At 40.0% G+C, this 14785-nt stretch overlaps 1 protein-coding gene across 6 annotated transcripts in view; it reads right to left on the bottom strand.

Moving 5' to 3' along the window:
* The window catches only part of gas7b (growth arrest-specific 7b), a 66706-nt gene that overhangs the window by 11822 nt on the left and 40099 nt on the right, over positions 1 to 14785 (bottom strand). For all 6 annotated transcript variants that reach the window (XM_044102485.1, XM_044102491.1, XM_044102486.1 and 3 more), the window contains 4 exons: positions 13074 to 13127; positions 8193 to 8282; positions 4770 to 4885; positions 4407 to 4481 (listed from right to left, as the gene is read on the bottom strand). In XM_044102485.1, coding sequence (XP_043958420.1) covers positions 4407 to 4481; positions 4770 to 4885; positions 8193 to 8282; positions 13074 to 13127 — 335 coding nt within the window. The remainder of the gene's footprint in view (positions 1 to 4406; positions 4482 to 4769; positions 4886 to 8192; positions 8283 to 13073; positions 13128 to 14785) is intronic.

Raw genomic sequence — 14785 nt, 5'->3', positions numbered from 1 at the left:
GTTATTGAGCCTCTCTCTCTCTGTGCTGACTGTGTGGCTTTGTGTAGATAAACATTCGCTGATATTTGCTTAGTGAATCTGACAGAACGCAGAGAAGATGTACAAAAACTGAGCCATTACCACTGGAATGTCAACCCAGGAATCCCACTCCCACCACTGTTGTGATCCATGTTTACATAGCATAATATTTACGGTCAGATGGACATTTGGTTGTATAAACTGCAGGCTACAGGAGAAAGATGATAGGGCTTAAAGTGCTGGTTTTTGCAGTGGTTTGCTTTAAACCAAAACAGCATGTTAGACACAGACGCTATGGAGGAACAATGAACATGACCGAAGGTACCTTTTTTGTGAACAAGCAACACTCTGAAACTTTCTCAGCAAACCTTCAAATAACTCACAGCTGGTGAAAGGAAGAGTGGAAAGGATTAAACAAAATGTAAAACAACTTCATTAGTCTCTGAAAATATGGCAAAAAGACCCAATTAGAGTCTAAAGAAGGGGTCTAGGATACACTTTGAATCTACCACTGCATTAGACCCTCATTTGTGGCTTAATAATTACTAATCAATTCTGACATGATAAAGAACTGAGCAGTCCTGGGAGCAGCATTTCGTTTTGTTTTCACAGAAACTAGGAATCTTTCTTTTTGTGAACAGTTTTGAACAGTACATTGAAATCCTGTGCTTTTTGACGTTTTTTTTTTATTAACTATATTAAATTATTTAGTACAAGCTAGATGCTTTTCTGTTATCTAGAAATAAAACAAAAATGTCCTGATGCTCTGTTTTTTACAGCTCTAGGCTAACAGTCTTTAGCTTCTTGGATGGCAAAGTCAGCTATGATGCCGTTTGAGTGAGATGGTTAAGATTGAAGTCTGAGGGAGCTCAGAGATGTAAAAAGTTATTCAACAGGAAAGTGTCGAATTCTTTCAGGCTAAGTACTTTAACAAGACACGGTGAAGATGAGCGAGAAGACAATTTAAGAAAACGACAAAGCCCTTTTAAAAAGTGATAGGGATGAGAGGTTTCGCTCCAGTCTTTGTTTAAAATTGTAAACCTGCATTTATATTGCATGTCATGGCTGTGAAGTGACCATTTTATTTACTGAAGCAAGTCCAGAGTTAACGAATAAATGTGCGGGATCTGACATGAAAATGATGGAGAACACAAAGAAACTAACAGAAAAACACATAATTTTTGTGTCTTCTGACTCAAAAGTTGTAGAAGCTTAGTGCCACTTCAAATATTATTCGGACTCGGTAAAGTGGATCCGTCAAACGTCCGCAGCCTTACATGCCCCTCTGACAGGCAATCGTTTCCAACAACATATTGGATTTCGGAGGGAAAGTGATCTCCCGCTGTAGTCCCGCTTTGATTTTGCAAATCTGATACGGAGTTGAATCTGCAGTTGTCACATGCCCCACAGCCGCATCTCGACCAAACAAATGGTAAATTCAGGAATAAACAGACGGCTGGTTCTAGTCGGATCGGAGGAACCGAGCAACAAAACGCTGATTGTCCCGTCCAACAACAGAGCCAGCCTGAGGCGAAGCATAATGAAAGTATTGTGCTGGACTTTTGTGGGTGTGGGCAGACCGAGCAGGCTGGCATAATCTGGATTCTGTTAAGGACGGCTCCGACCCACTCTCTGTCACCGTGTTAATGTGACGGAGCTAGCTTACATGCATGTTCGCTAAACCCTGCAGGGGAGGGTTCGCCTAATTAAACATTGCTAAATTAAGAAATCACCTCCAATTCCCTTCCTTTCCAAAGACACCACGCTAAGAATTTAAAATTAAATCTATAAATTCAGAGGTACGAAGAAAAACAACAAAACATCTGTAAAATTAATTCACCCACTAGCAGTTAGCAAGCTAGCTAGCCAGCTAGCTGTCAGGAACACTAGTCAGCAAGCGAAAAATATTCACGTCATGTATTTCGCTGGGTATATGTTCCTTTATCATGAATTTAAATAATTTGTCTCTAAGAAATAAAAACATGAACTAAAAGACAACTGCCTTACTGGCATCAAATTAGCATCACTTTACTAAATAAGTGATGTACTATACGGCTGTAATTTCTCGTAAGAGTTCAGACAGAGTAGCCTTTGATTTGATCAAAGAGTAATCTGGGAAAATTGCGGATTAGACACTCAACAGAAATGTTTAATAAAAATATTAAACATTCCACAATTAATATAGAGAAATAAGAAATTATAAGTGGAAAATAGCCATAAAAATACTACATTTATTGATGTAGTGCCACTTTACAACAAGTATCATCCCAAAGAAAAAGTAAGTGCGTAAATATGCATTAGTAAAAACATGAAAGAACACCTGCATGGTTGGCCTATGTTCATAACAGGAATATATTGCTGAATGTGGCAATATTGATCACCATTTTCTGACTCTTTAACTTCAACAGGAGGGAAAAAATATTAATATCAAGCAGATTTTTCCAGAATATCACTTGAAATATAATATCCTACCAAAACCTGCACCCAACACTGAACACATCGTTTTTGTTATAATTTTTGATTAAGCAGCCAAAGTGTCTGAATTATAAATTTTCTCTGCTGCCCTAGAACTCTAACCATGAAACACCAAAAATGACTTTTATGAGTTGTTCAATTATCAGAGGCTGGTTTTTCACTTGTGCATCCACAAAACACACCCCCACGCACACACACGCACGCACACACACACGCACACATGCACACACACAAAAAAAAAAACAAGATGTCATGTTGCTATGCAGAGTCACCGTTTCCTTCTGGAATGTCTTAATAAGACGAGCTAAATAGCAAGTGTCACGGTGAGAGTCCACAGCTTCTCATCTTCTGCGAGTCGTGTCTCGCTCGGCTTCCTGTTACTTTTTTCCATTTTCATTGCTCCTTCAGCAGACCAGACAAAGAGCTGATCTCAGCATGAACCCTCCACGCCTCTACTGTCAGAAGAAGAGCGACTGAAAACTTTCTTACAGTCTGCAGGAGCCTCAAGGAGGCCCCCATCGCCACCGCATCACTCCTCCTTCCTCACTCCCTCCTTCCTTCTCTCCTCTGCTCAGCTCTAACAGCCGTCACAAGTTGCAGTTCTGCACCGTAGCGGCACCAAAATGTCCTCCGGACCCCGACTCACAACGGGACGACTTCACTGGTCGGTTATTTGCCATGAAGCAGCCTAAATGTCTGACTAATTTAACTTTACTGCAAATTTACACCAAGCAAAACTACTTGAAGCTGAGGTGAAACATCGGTTCACCTCTTAAATGTTGTTGGGGTTTTTTTATACAGTGGTGTGGAAAAAATGCTTACTCATTAATTTAACTTTAGATGCTAAACATATGATTGTAATCTTGACACAGGTAGGTAGTTTAGTAACACTTACTTTGAAGGGGTGTGAATAAGACTGACATGACACGACACTGTCACATACACGACACAACCCCTCTTATGAACACAAAGGAGTCTTTATGAATATTTATGACTTGTCATGAGGTGTCATTCGGTAGATAAGAACACTTTTAATGCAAAGTTGATTTAAAAGTTGCATTAAAAGTCAATTAAAAGTTCCAGCTTTGCATTAAAGTGTCATTATCTACCAGACGATGCCAAAGAAAAATCGCCTTTCAGTGCAACTTTTAAGGCAACTTTGCATTAAAAATGTTATTATTTACTGAAGGACACTTCACGACAACAGTCACAATCATTCATGTTCACAACAGGTGTTATGTTATGTTGATGACAGCGTCCCCTTCAAATAAAGTGTTACTGGTCTGGGTAAGCAGCCCACACTGCAAAATCACAAAATATTACTAAGTATCTTTATCTTATAATATCTTGTTCTACTGGCACCAGAACCAGAACCAGAACTTTTCCCTCAATATTAAGGAGTTCTTGACTTCAAACAAGCTTAAAAGTTACTTCTAAGTTAGTTTTTATCTTATTTCAAAGTGTACTAAGACCTAAAAATTGGACAAAAGATACTTCATAAGATTTTGTATTTTGGCAGCACATGCTTATATGAAGAGCTGTAAGTGAAAATATGAATTTCACTTACAGCAAAACAAAATTTATCTTTCTGTGACCCGCTTGAATATCGTTCCCTGATTTATAAATATTTCAGGAAAATATTCCGACCTATTCTGACTATTCCTTTCTTTCAACATAGTAAAATATGAAAATATTACTGTAAAATATGGACCCTAGAAGTGTGGACTTCAAAATCTGCGCATGCTTAAAGCAACAAACTAAGCAGGCCAGGCAGCCGTACCATTTCTACAGTACCGACATGTGTTTCTTTAGAAAATATTCATTTATGCAGCCATGTGTGTGACAGCCTCCTCTGAGACCGATAGGTGGGTGTAGAGATTTAGACTTTTTTTTTTCTTTTCACTGTCACTCACCCTTCTTCCTGGCTTGCTAGAGGGATCTGCGAGAGCTTCGAGAGATTCTTGGCGTACTCTTCTTCTATCTTTATCCTGAGAGGGACGGGGAGAACTCGATTACAACACAGCTTTTGTGAAACTTGGTTTCCATCTGCGTTTCCTCTGTTGTGCAATAAATGGAGTGATGTGCATGAATGAGCAGAAGAAGAAGAAGAAGAAGAAGAAGAAGAAAGAGAAAAGGCAAAACAGGAGGAAATGGTTTTGTTTAATGACAGCTCCTTGGTTTTCATGGTAACGTGACCAAAAAAACAAAAACAAAAACAAAACAAAAAACAACAACAACAGTGCTGAACGGCGAAGGAAGATCAGAAAAGCCGATACCTTTCTCGTATGAACTCGGCCATCTCTTTCTGCATCTGTTTACCCTTGAGTTGTTTCTGCAACAGAACCTCGAATCCAGTGATGCAACCGTTGCCCTGGGGATCCTTCCTGTCAGCCTGGGAGATAAACACAGCAAGTGCACGAACCAAAAAGAACCAATGAGATCAGAACTACATTAAAATGCAGCCGAGGTTCGTTTCCACCGGTTTTGCACCTCAACAGATTGACATTTCCGCCTGTTCTTCTACACAGAGTGTGGACAGATGTTGTTTCCAGTACAGATGCACAGACTGACGTTTTCTGCCAATTCTGATTTTGACCAATGCTGATTTTTATTTTTTTTTGTATGAAAAAGTTGCAAAATGTAGTGGCAAAGTTGCTAAATTGGCAAAAGTGGAAGGGTGGCGGTGGGGGTGACTATTGCTAACCGCACATGTACAGATTTTATGTGTAAGTACTGACCACCAATCTCAGAAATTTACGAAAACCAGGGCCGATTTATCGGTACAAGTCACCCGGATTGAAAAATAAGCATAAAATTAAGGCTGCAAAAGGGAAACATCCTCGCTTCTGTCAGAACAGACAATTTAAACTCCTGTGTTTTGGAAACAAAATGCAGAAAATGTGGTGAAAATGTGTGAGAAAATCATTTGATAGAAATGGGATTAACGTCTAGAAAAGCTAAAGTAGAACCACCAGAAGGAAAGGAGGACTGTGGATCAGTGGAACAAAGGTGAATGTGTCGAGGAAAACTTTGACCGCGTCATCGGTTAAAGAGAGGATCCGGTTCCAGCACAATAAAACACATGGAGGGAACTTCTTGCACATTTTTACAGTCAGTGATGATATGTGGGTACATCCCAGGTGAAGGAAGAGGGTAAACGGCAGCCTTCGTCTATACAAGTTTGCACAGGTGGGCATTTAAGGGTGCATCATTCACACCAGTCCTTCTTACTGCGCTTTAAGTGAACTCTAGTTTATTTGGCAAGAAAATCTGGTTCATTTAGGAAGGTGTGAATCAAACTATGAGCTGAAGTGAACTCTAGTGTGGGTTGAATCACCATATGAATGGCAATCGGACCAGAAGCAGGAAGTGTGTTATATTCAAGGGCATTGTGGGTAAATACAACAAAAACAAATGCCTGTGCCTTGCGATAGTGGGAGAAATGGCTTGTGTCTTTTCTTTTTTTTTTTTAAACCAAAAACAAAATTCTTCAACTGCAAAAACCTGACACCACTATTTTTTTTTTTTACATTTTGTGAAGAAGGAAGTTGCGCTCATGTCTTCTTCAGAGATTTTCATATTGTTTCATTCAGTGGTTCTTGGTGCAGCACCACCACAGGTGAGGAGGGGAAAAAACTTTTCCAAAAGCTTTGGCTTGTTTGACGTAGTGTAACGTGAGATCAAAATGAAAACGTCACAAATTTTGCAATTTTGGTCCCCAATCAAACCGAGGACTATGATGGTGCATCTTCTGACACAAAAATAAATTCTACTAATTCTCAAAAACATTTTCAATTTACATAGAAATCTTTTTCCAAAAGATTCGAGAAGAATATCCCCCCCCTCTGGAAGTGACTGCAGAGTGTCAGAGAGCTGCAAGCACAGCGTGCACCTGCTAGAGATTACACTGCAGGGGTGGAAGATGTCCAAACGGAGCAGCAGAGGCCCGCTGGCTCGCTGCGTTCCAGCCCGTTACTTGGTACCGTGTCATCCCGCTGTGCCGTGTTCTGCATCACGGAACAGCCCGGCGCTGACTCTCTGTCTGCAGAGTGGACTCGCGTCGAAAGATGAAAAGATCCGGTGGTATTTTTGCTTAAGTTTTTTTGTTCTCACCGACTCGTAAGGAAGCTAGCTTGGAGATTCCCCCCCTCAGGAAGGACTTTGTCGTCAGCAGAGACAAGAGTCTATAATTTCTCCTCCATCACAACTCGTTCCCCCTAGTAGAGTACCTCCATCTTCCAACTTCGCTCCATAATATTTTCTCTATTTCAAAATGAAAAAATATGTTGAGAGAAATAATCCAGAGGTGGAAACAAATGGAAGTGGAAAACATCGTGTTTGGCCGTGAAGCCTCTCTATTCACTGTAGAGGTTCAGCTGTGATTTGATGATGGCTTTTTAAAACACGTCTCTGCAAAACCTCATGCAGCCGAGTCCAAAAGGATTCAACTTTAAAGTGGTCTTCCAATTTCAATTGGAAGTAGTAGGAGCATTTTGTTGGAACTCGAATCTGATGGATAATCTGGGAGGCAAGAAAAAGATTAAGGTGATGACACGGAGTTGCTCCAACCTCGTGTAATTTCCAAATTGAGACGAACTCCTTGGTTGGATAAAAATAATTTTAAATAATTAAAATGACTTAAAATTATAATTTTGAGCTTATCTATAGGTTTTCATCAGGCTACTCCTTCACCAGACACTCCTGGTGCTAAAGGCTAATGCTAACGCTACAATTCATTTTTCTCTGTTCGTTTCCAATAGATGCTTGAATTAGTGTTTTTTTCTCTTTTGCCATCTGCGCCTTCAGACTAAGGTCAAGCCTTTTTTAAACCCTAGTGACCCTGAGACGGCCGTTCATGCTGTCATCCGCTCCAGAATTGACTGCTGTACCCAACATACGTAGCACGTAGCAGCTCGCCACTAACCTCCACTCCCAAAACAAAAACACAACACACCTGCTTCTATTTTCTCCATGTTGACTAATCGTAGGTTTTAAGTGAGTTATTGAGTTATTATCTGTGTTATTGAGATTTTCTACTCAACATTTACTTGCAGTTCCACAGACAACCAACATTTTTCCCTGGCCGCACCTCAACTGTGAAATCTGACCTTCGATCTATAACCGAACTTGTCCGTCTTAAGTCAAGATTATTATTATTTTTTTATTATTCAGGTTTTTATTGCATGAAAATGTGATGACACGTCTGATTTCGCCTACCTTGTTTGTTCTGTTTTGTTTCTTCTGCTATTTTTCATTTGGATTTTGTGACACAGTTTGGTCACCAACGTTGTAAATGTGTAAAGAGCTACATAAAGAAACAAATCAATGAATGTAACCTATTTATATAGCTTTATTAACAGGTATGCAGTAATTCTTTACAAAAAAAAAGATCTCTGAATGTTTCAAACACTGTACTAATTCCTTACATTCTTTCCAAAAGACAGCCAATATTCTCTTCTGTAGAGCATCAACGTACGTCTAGAAGTGACGCAACTCTGCATCCACACAGTGAGAGCGTGTGATAAAGAGCTTGTGTCCCAAATAACATGACAGTGGATCACGTGCACATCTTATGGCATGTTTGAAGGAAGAACAGCAAAGTAGAACAGTGGAGAGCTGTAACCGTCCCCGTTTTGTTCAGAATGCTATGAGAACTGAAGTGCAGAAATGAAATGTGCAGAACATTGAGGAAAACCTACCCAGAAGTAGTCACAGTAGCTCCACTCGTCGGGCTTCAGCAGCTGCTGTTCGGCCGTAAAGATTGCAGACGGAAACGTCACACAGTTGATCTGTGGGATGAAGACAGAGAGGGGTTGGTGATGGATCTGTATCGGAGTGTGGGACCTATTAAGAAGAGTGACACGATGGTCATTAGAGAAACTATTGGAAAATGAAATCTGCATCTCCATAGAGCTCGTTAGCAGAGGCGCTCTCCTCAAGCAGGTCAAATTTTTCCACCACTACTTTTCCCACACATTTGTTTTATTATACAACACTTTGTTGGTTTTTGACCAATGAACTCTGACATGTAGATAAAGTTTGCTTATTTACTCTCTCAATAAACTTTACATGAACATGCCTGTATGCAGCACTCTGCGAAAAGCCAGTTTCTTTAAACTTGTCTGTCTGCCGGGGAACTGTCAAGTCAGCAGTTTTCCCAGGATTACAGTCAAAACTCAGCAGTCTATAATTTTATAAAAACATTTCCTTTTTAATGTGGGAAACTGAATTTTGAGTTTTTATGAGCTGTGAACCCAAATTCTAAACACTAACAGAAATGAATGCTTGGAAAATACGACTTTAAATGTTATTAATCTATATAACATTTTAACTTCACTTTTTTTTAAAAGTTTAATTTCAGAAAGAAAGCAACGTTTTGAAGATATTCCGACTGATTGAGATGAATGTGTTTACATACATACATGCATCTTAATATAGTTTGGACTCTCGCTCTGCAACCAGCACACACCAAAACACAGAGAAGGATTTAAATACGACACAGCTCACTTCTGTTTCCCGTTCTTACTAATCTTAGGGAAGGTACTTTCGGTTCGTGTCGCAGTGGTGTTCTGACAACACACTGAATTTATCAACCAACATCCTGGATTACCTAATATTGCTTTTTAAATTATCCTGCAAACGTTAACAGCATTTTGTCGGTTTTCTTCCCCAGAGTCACCAGCGCTATACGTCTGATCAAAATGCGGTGGCAATTACTTGCTCTATCACATGCAAGAAGCATAAATAGCTGCTTTTAATAAAGCCACAGAGGAGAAGTGAGTTTCAGTGAGCTGCAAGGGTACCCAAAATATTGCTGAAGTTGTTTTTTTTTCTTTACATCTTTTTGCGTTGGAGGCGTCCAACAAAATATCCCCCAGAAAATAAAGAAAATGCATCTTCATAATTACATCTTCTGTCTTTCTCAGCCTGCAGGAAAGATGCACAGCTTTGTTTCAACAAAACGTCAGTGGCAGCCCGTTGGCACAGCCTCTCTTTGCAGAGGAAGCTGGTAAGCAGAAGTCTGCTGATGACTTTTCCAGAAGCAAAATAAAAACTGCCATAGAAAGAAAAGGAGTAAAAGGCCTCTTTTCCAAGTTTACTTTGGAATATGTTGTAATTTCTCAGAGGGAAAGGTACAGGGTTAGAGTGTTAAAAGGGCTTTAAACAAAACCCCCGCTTCCTTTTGTAAAGGTCTCCAATCAGAGGCTACATTTGTTTGACACATTCCTTGATAAACGAAGGAGATCAGGAGAGTAAAGAGTGAGAGTCATGGATACAAACTATCCCCAAATTTCTAACATCTAGCACCCATTTCCATTGTGACAATTAAACTACAAACTTAAATGCACCTTTGACAGAAAATAAAAAATACTGCATAATCTTAAATATTATTTTTCTTTTGGTTTATTTTTCCAAATCCGAAAGCCGTGGGGTGTCCCAGTGCCAAGACAATTTATTTGGTGTATGTAAACTTCTGGTTTAAAATGTAACTAATTTATGAATCTCGGTTTGAAAAATTCTTTTTTTTAAACACTTAGTCAAAACACAAAGCCAACACTGCCACTAGGTGGCAGTAATTCACCAAATTGGTTCAAATTGTAACATAATTTGCTTCATAGTGGTGTTTTCCTTTAAGAAAAACTTACCAAAACAACTCAAGAAGCAAAATCTGTTTCTACTGTCTGACTTTGTTTTTGTTTTTTAATTTGAGCTAAGAAAGTACAGCATAAACCATGATGTCAAAACTTTTGTTTTACGTGTTCATATTGGGTTGAAGAAGAAAACTTTCAAAATTTTCGCTCCTTATCCACCTATGTAATCTTACCTACATACTTATAATAATAAAACCTATCAGCAGAGTATCTAAAGTTTAGCTACAGTGGATGAACAATTATTATTTCTATCAATTTCACCAAGGAACAAAACTAGCATCAATACGAAAAACACAAACAATAATTGTCTAACAATATTATATGTTAAATCCAGCAATAATCATATATCTATATGGTCATTTGAACAGTTTTATGTTTGGACTTCACCTAAGTTCAATATTCAAATTATTCCACACACTGACTCCACTTACTGATACACAAACTAAGTGGAGACTATGCCCAACAAAATACCAGCATCTTGCAGAAATAGCAGTAACATTTTTATAATTACAGCAGACTCAATCTTCGCTTGAGTTTTGTCTTGTAAACAACAATAAGAAACGGCCAAAATCACAAAGCTGCTGCTATTGTTAGCACTTTGTGAGATGCTGCATGCGCCTCTCAGATGCATTTACAATTTAAAGTCTTACAATGAACATGTTCTAAAGCTGATGTGAGGAACTGTAGTTTCCACTTCATGGTTAAACTGCCAAATAAGCATCGACTGTGAAAAGTGTGATTGTCAGTCATTTTCCACAGTCACGTGTTGCTAGAGTGGGGCCTTGGTTATTAACAGAATAATTGGCAGTGATTTTCCAACTGCATGCTTGTTTAAAATGCCCGTCCCCTCCGTCTTAGGCCTGCATGTTTCAGTTGTCCACGTGGGAAAGTTTCAGAAAGCTACCACCAGTTTCTCACCAGACGCTTCGCTGAACCAGCTGTGCGTGGATCTACAGCTGTGAGGCAACTTTTTTTCGTTGTGCATTTGCAATTAGCACAAACAGAAGTGGCTTAAGGTGTTTTATGGCTCATGAAAATACAATACAGTGAGACTTTCATCCTTTTGATCTTGCTGGAAAGAGCTTTCTTTGCACCTACATGTGAAAAACAAACTAGACGTGGGTGAAGCATGGCTTCAGCCAGGGCTGCTGTGTGTACGTTACAGAAGCTGGTGCGTCTGTGCTATTTTGCCAACACAGGAGATCAAAATGAAAATGTACGCGTCATGGCACCAGAGTGACTCCCATCACTCCGAACAGAACTCCCAGAGAGTTCCTTTGAAGTAGCTAAATGAACCTTGTTGCTGAAATCCCAAACTAATTTGGTAATGTTAGTCATTTTTATCAGCCCACATGCCCAGACAGAATTTGGCAGGGGGAATCAGACATTTCGAACGGACTAAAACGTTGTCAGCTGTTGAGCGGTATGTGCGAACTAACTGCTGCCAGGGGTCGTGCGATGACTGTGAGATTCACACAGCTGGGCCGTTTCAGCATACCACATGTTGGTGTTTAGAGGTTCTAAACAGAGTCGGAAGGCCGACAGCTCAAGTGTGAAAAAAAAAAAAGTGATGTGCTCAAAATGTTCTGTTAAAACAATAAACTGTTGCTTAAACAAAGCAAATGTGCCACCATGAAGCAAGACTTTACAAGGCAACGGTAGGCATGAATGTTTAAACTCAAGGGGCATTCACACCAGCCTTGTTTAGTCCGCTTTAATCAAACTCTAGTTTGTTTGCCGAGGAAGTCTGGTTTGTTTGAATATGCAATCGAAATCTGATGTTGATCAAAAAAGCGAAACCTGGTCCGCCTAAAAGCCTAGGTCTCGGTTCAGTTGACGTGAAGTCTGGTGTGGTTCGAATGCATACGTGAAAGCCAAGTGGACTGGAGATTGCTCCGAAAGCAGGAAGTGAACTATAGGGCATTCTGGGTCCTGGGTTCATATCAGACTCATCCCATTGAGAAACAGAAAAAAATCTACAAATGCTAAAATCTTACACTCCTCCATTTTTGTTTATATTTTATGGAGATGGAAGTTGCACTCATGTCTTCTTCGGTGGTTTTTGTGTTGCTTCCTTCAGTAGTTCTTGGTGCATTGTCATCACAGGCGATGTGGGGAACACGTTTTTCAAAGGGTTTGATTCGTTTGAGACAATGCAGTGTGAAAGTGAACTGCACCAGTTGAAAATGTAACAAGTGTTGCACTTTTCCACTACAATCAAACCGGCTCGACTGGAATGTAAGGTGTGAAAACACGTTTACACCATTTTGTCCAAACTATTAGGTCACCTTTTCAAATGATTTAATTTGGGTAATCCAATCCCTTTCATTGCCACGTATGTAATAAATCAAGCACCTAGCCATGCCAAATACTTCTCCAACCATTTCATGGGTCGTTCTCAGGAGATCAGTGAACTCCAGCATGGTACTGTGATAGGATGCCACCTGTAGAGCGAGTCCAGTTGTAAAATTTCCTTGCTGCTAAATACTTTAGAGATATAATAGCAAGGTGGAACATCATGGAGGATGCTGAGATTCACTGTTTGCAAATATTATCAACTTTCTGCAGTCAATAGCTACAGACTTTCAACTTCATATGGCTTTGAAATTAGCTGACAAACAATTCACGAGCAGCTTAATCGCATCGGTTATCATGACCAAGTAGCTGCGTCAAAGTCTTACATCGCCAAAATGTTCGATGCAATGCTGCCACTGGACTCTAGAGCAGAGGAGACATGTTTGGCTGGATGATTAACTATCCCACTTTGTCTGACAAACCAATAACTGAGTTTGGGTTTGGCAGTTTCCAGAAAAAAAATTATTGAGTCCATTGTGCCAAGTGTAAAGTTTGGTACAAAAGGAATAAAGGTGTAGAGCTGCTTTTCAGGAGCTGCTCAGTTAGCCATTTCTTCCAACCACCCAAACTCACTGTAACCGTTGTCTCCTTGTTCTGTTTCCTGGTTGGTGATGTTGATCCCGGGCTCTGCAAAGAGAAGAGGAACACTCCGTCAAAGCTCCGGTCCTCTGCGTCAGACATGACTGCGCGACACCAACACTCTGCCACTCCAAACAAACACGCAATGTGATCCAAGTTGTTTTCTATGCGTTGGCCGAATGAGTCCGACTAGTGCATTCTGTTCGTGTGTGTGGAGAAAACTCTGCAGAGCAAAGCAAAGAATGATTGCTCTCTCTCTCTCTTTTGTGCGGGAGTGTGAATATTTGTGTGTGATTTCAATCTCTTCAGTAGAGAACTGAAATAAAGTATCTAGGTGTGAGTTCAAATGCAACAGGGATGTATTTTTATAAGGGCGTATTTCAACACCTAGTCTGTAACACCACAAAAAGCTGTCTGACATAAACCCATTTACAACAGGGTGTACCGTGGTAAATGGGTGCTGCTGAAATCAATTATGGACATTGAAGCAATAAAAGGCGGACTTTGAGGTTCTTCTCAAACCAACTGATACAGCTTTCAGGTTGGCAAAAGATATTGAGAAACTTGAGATGGACTGACCAATCACTGGTGCCGAGTCGGTGACTTCATTAGAAAACCCCATGGTGAAAGACCCTGGGGATCCATGAAGCACCTTAACAACTCTGGAGGTGCTGGGCTTTCTGCAAGGAGTCCCGTGATAGCTGAATCTTTAACTTCAGGAGAACCGGTTGAGTTTTTGTCTATGGATCATTGCAGGTTACAAGGACCTTTAAGGATGCCTGGTTTGCTAACTTGGAAAGGACTCGAGAGCATGTCTTTTGTAGAGTCTGGCAGGATATTTTGGGAGTAACATTTGGTTTACATTGGCCAAAATAAGCCAGACTTGTTCAAACAAAATCTTAGACTGCCACCAGGTTTTTTTGGTCCAATTCTGTTGATGATGTTAATGAACAGAATTTCCAGGGAAAGACACTGAGCAAAAGGTCTCAGACTTTGGATCTTTGCTTTTTAAAAATGATAAGGTCCTTCTGGCCTTCCTGACTAAGCACTTTTATTTGTAACCATCAATGGATTCTCCGTGGGGGAAAAATTTTTTAAAAAATGAGGCACTGGTTGAGGATTAGCATCTACAAATCTAAAGGCGTAGTTTGAAGTTAGAAAAAGGTTGAGTACTGCCTCTGCTTCTGGATTAGGTTACTGCCTCATGTGGAGGAGGTTAAGTCAGTTTTGGTAGTATTGAGTGAGAGCCTAACATCGCAAAGCTACCAGCAGGTCTAATTTGCAACAATCAGCTATAAGCATGGGCTTTGTGGAGTGACGTTGAAGCTTTTCCAAATATTACAGGAGTCGCTTTGGGTCAGGATGCTTTCTAGATGAGTTACTAAGAAACTTAAACATGTCCTCGAGAGGCAGACCCAGGATTCACTGGAGAGATCTTTTTAGATCTGCACCCTGTAATTGAATGTATGACTATAAAGTAAGAAGAGTATGGAGACATTGACTGTAAGTGGTGGGAGGATGGTGTGTAATATCTCCATGACTACTAGGCTAATTATGATCAAGGGAAAAGATACTGTAGGAGGGTTTAATCAACTCCTACAGCCATCAGCTTATTTGTTTAATGAGGGGAAAGAGAGAGGTGGTTTAATCCTGACCAAAAAGAAAATCAAAGATTTAATGTGAGTGGACTTACAGAAAAGATTGCT

This window comes from Gambusia affinis, linkage group LG20 (genome assembly GCF_019740435.1).
Source record: "Gambusia affinis linkage group LG20, SWU_Gaff_1.0, whole genome shotgun sequence".
NCBI classification, from domain to species: domain Eukaryota; kingdom Metazoa; phylum Chordata; class Actinopteri; order Cyprinodontiformes; family Poeciliidae; genus Gambusia; species Gambusia affinis.
Note: the sequence above shows the minus strand (reverse complement) of the source record. Positions and strands in the feature narration are given on the sequence as shown.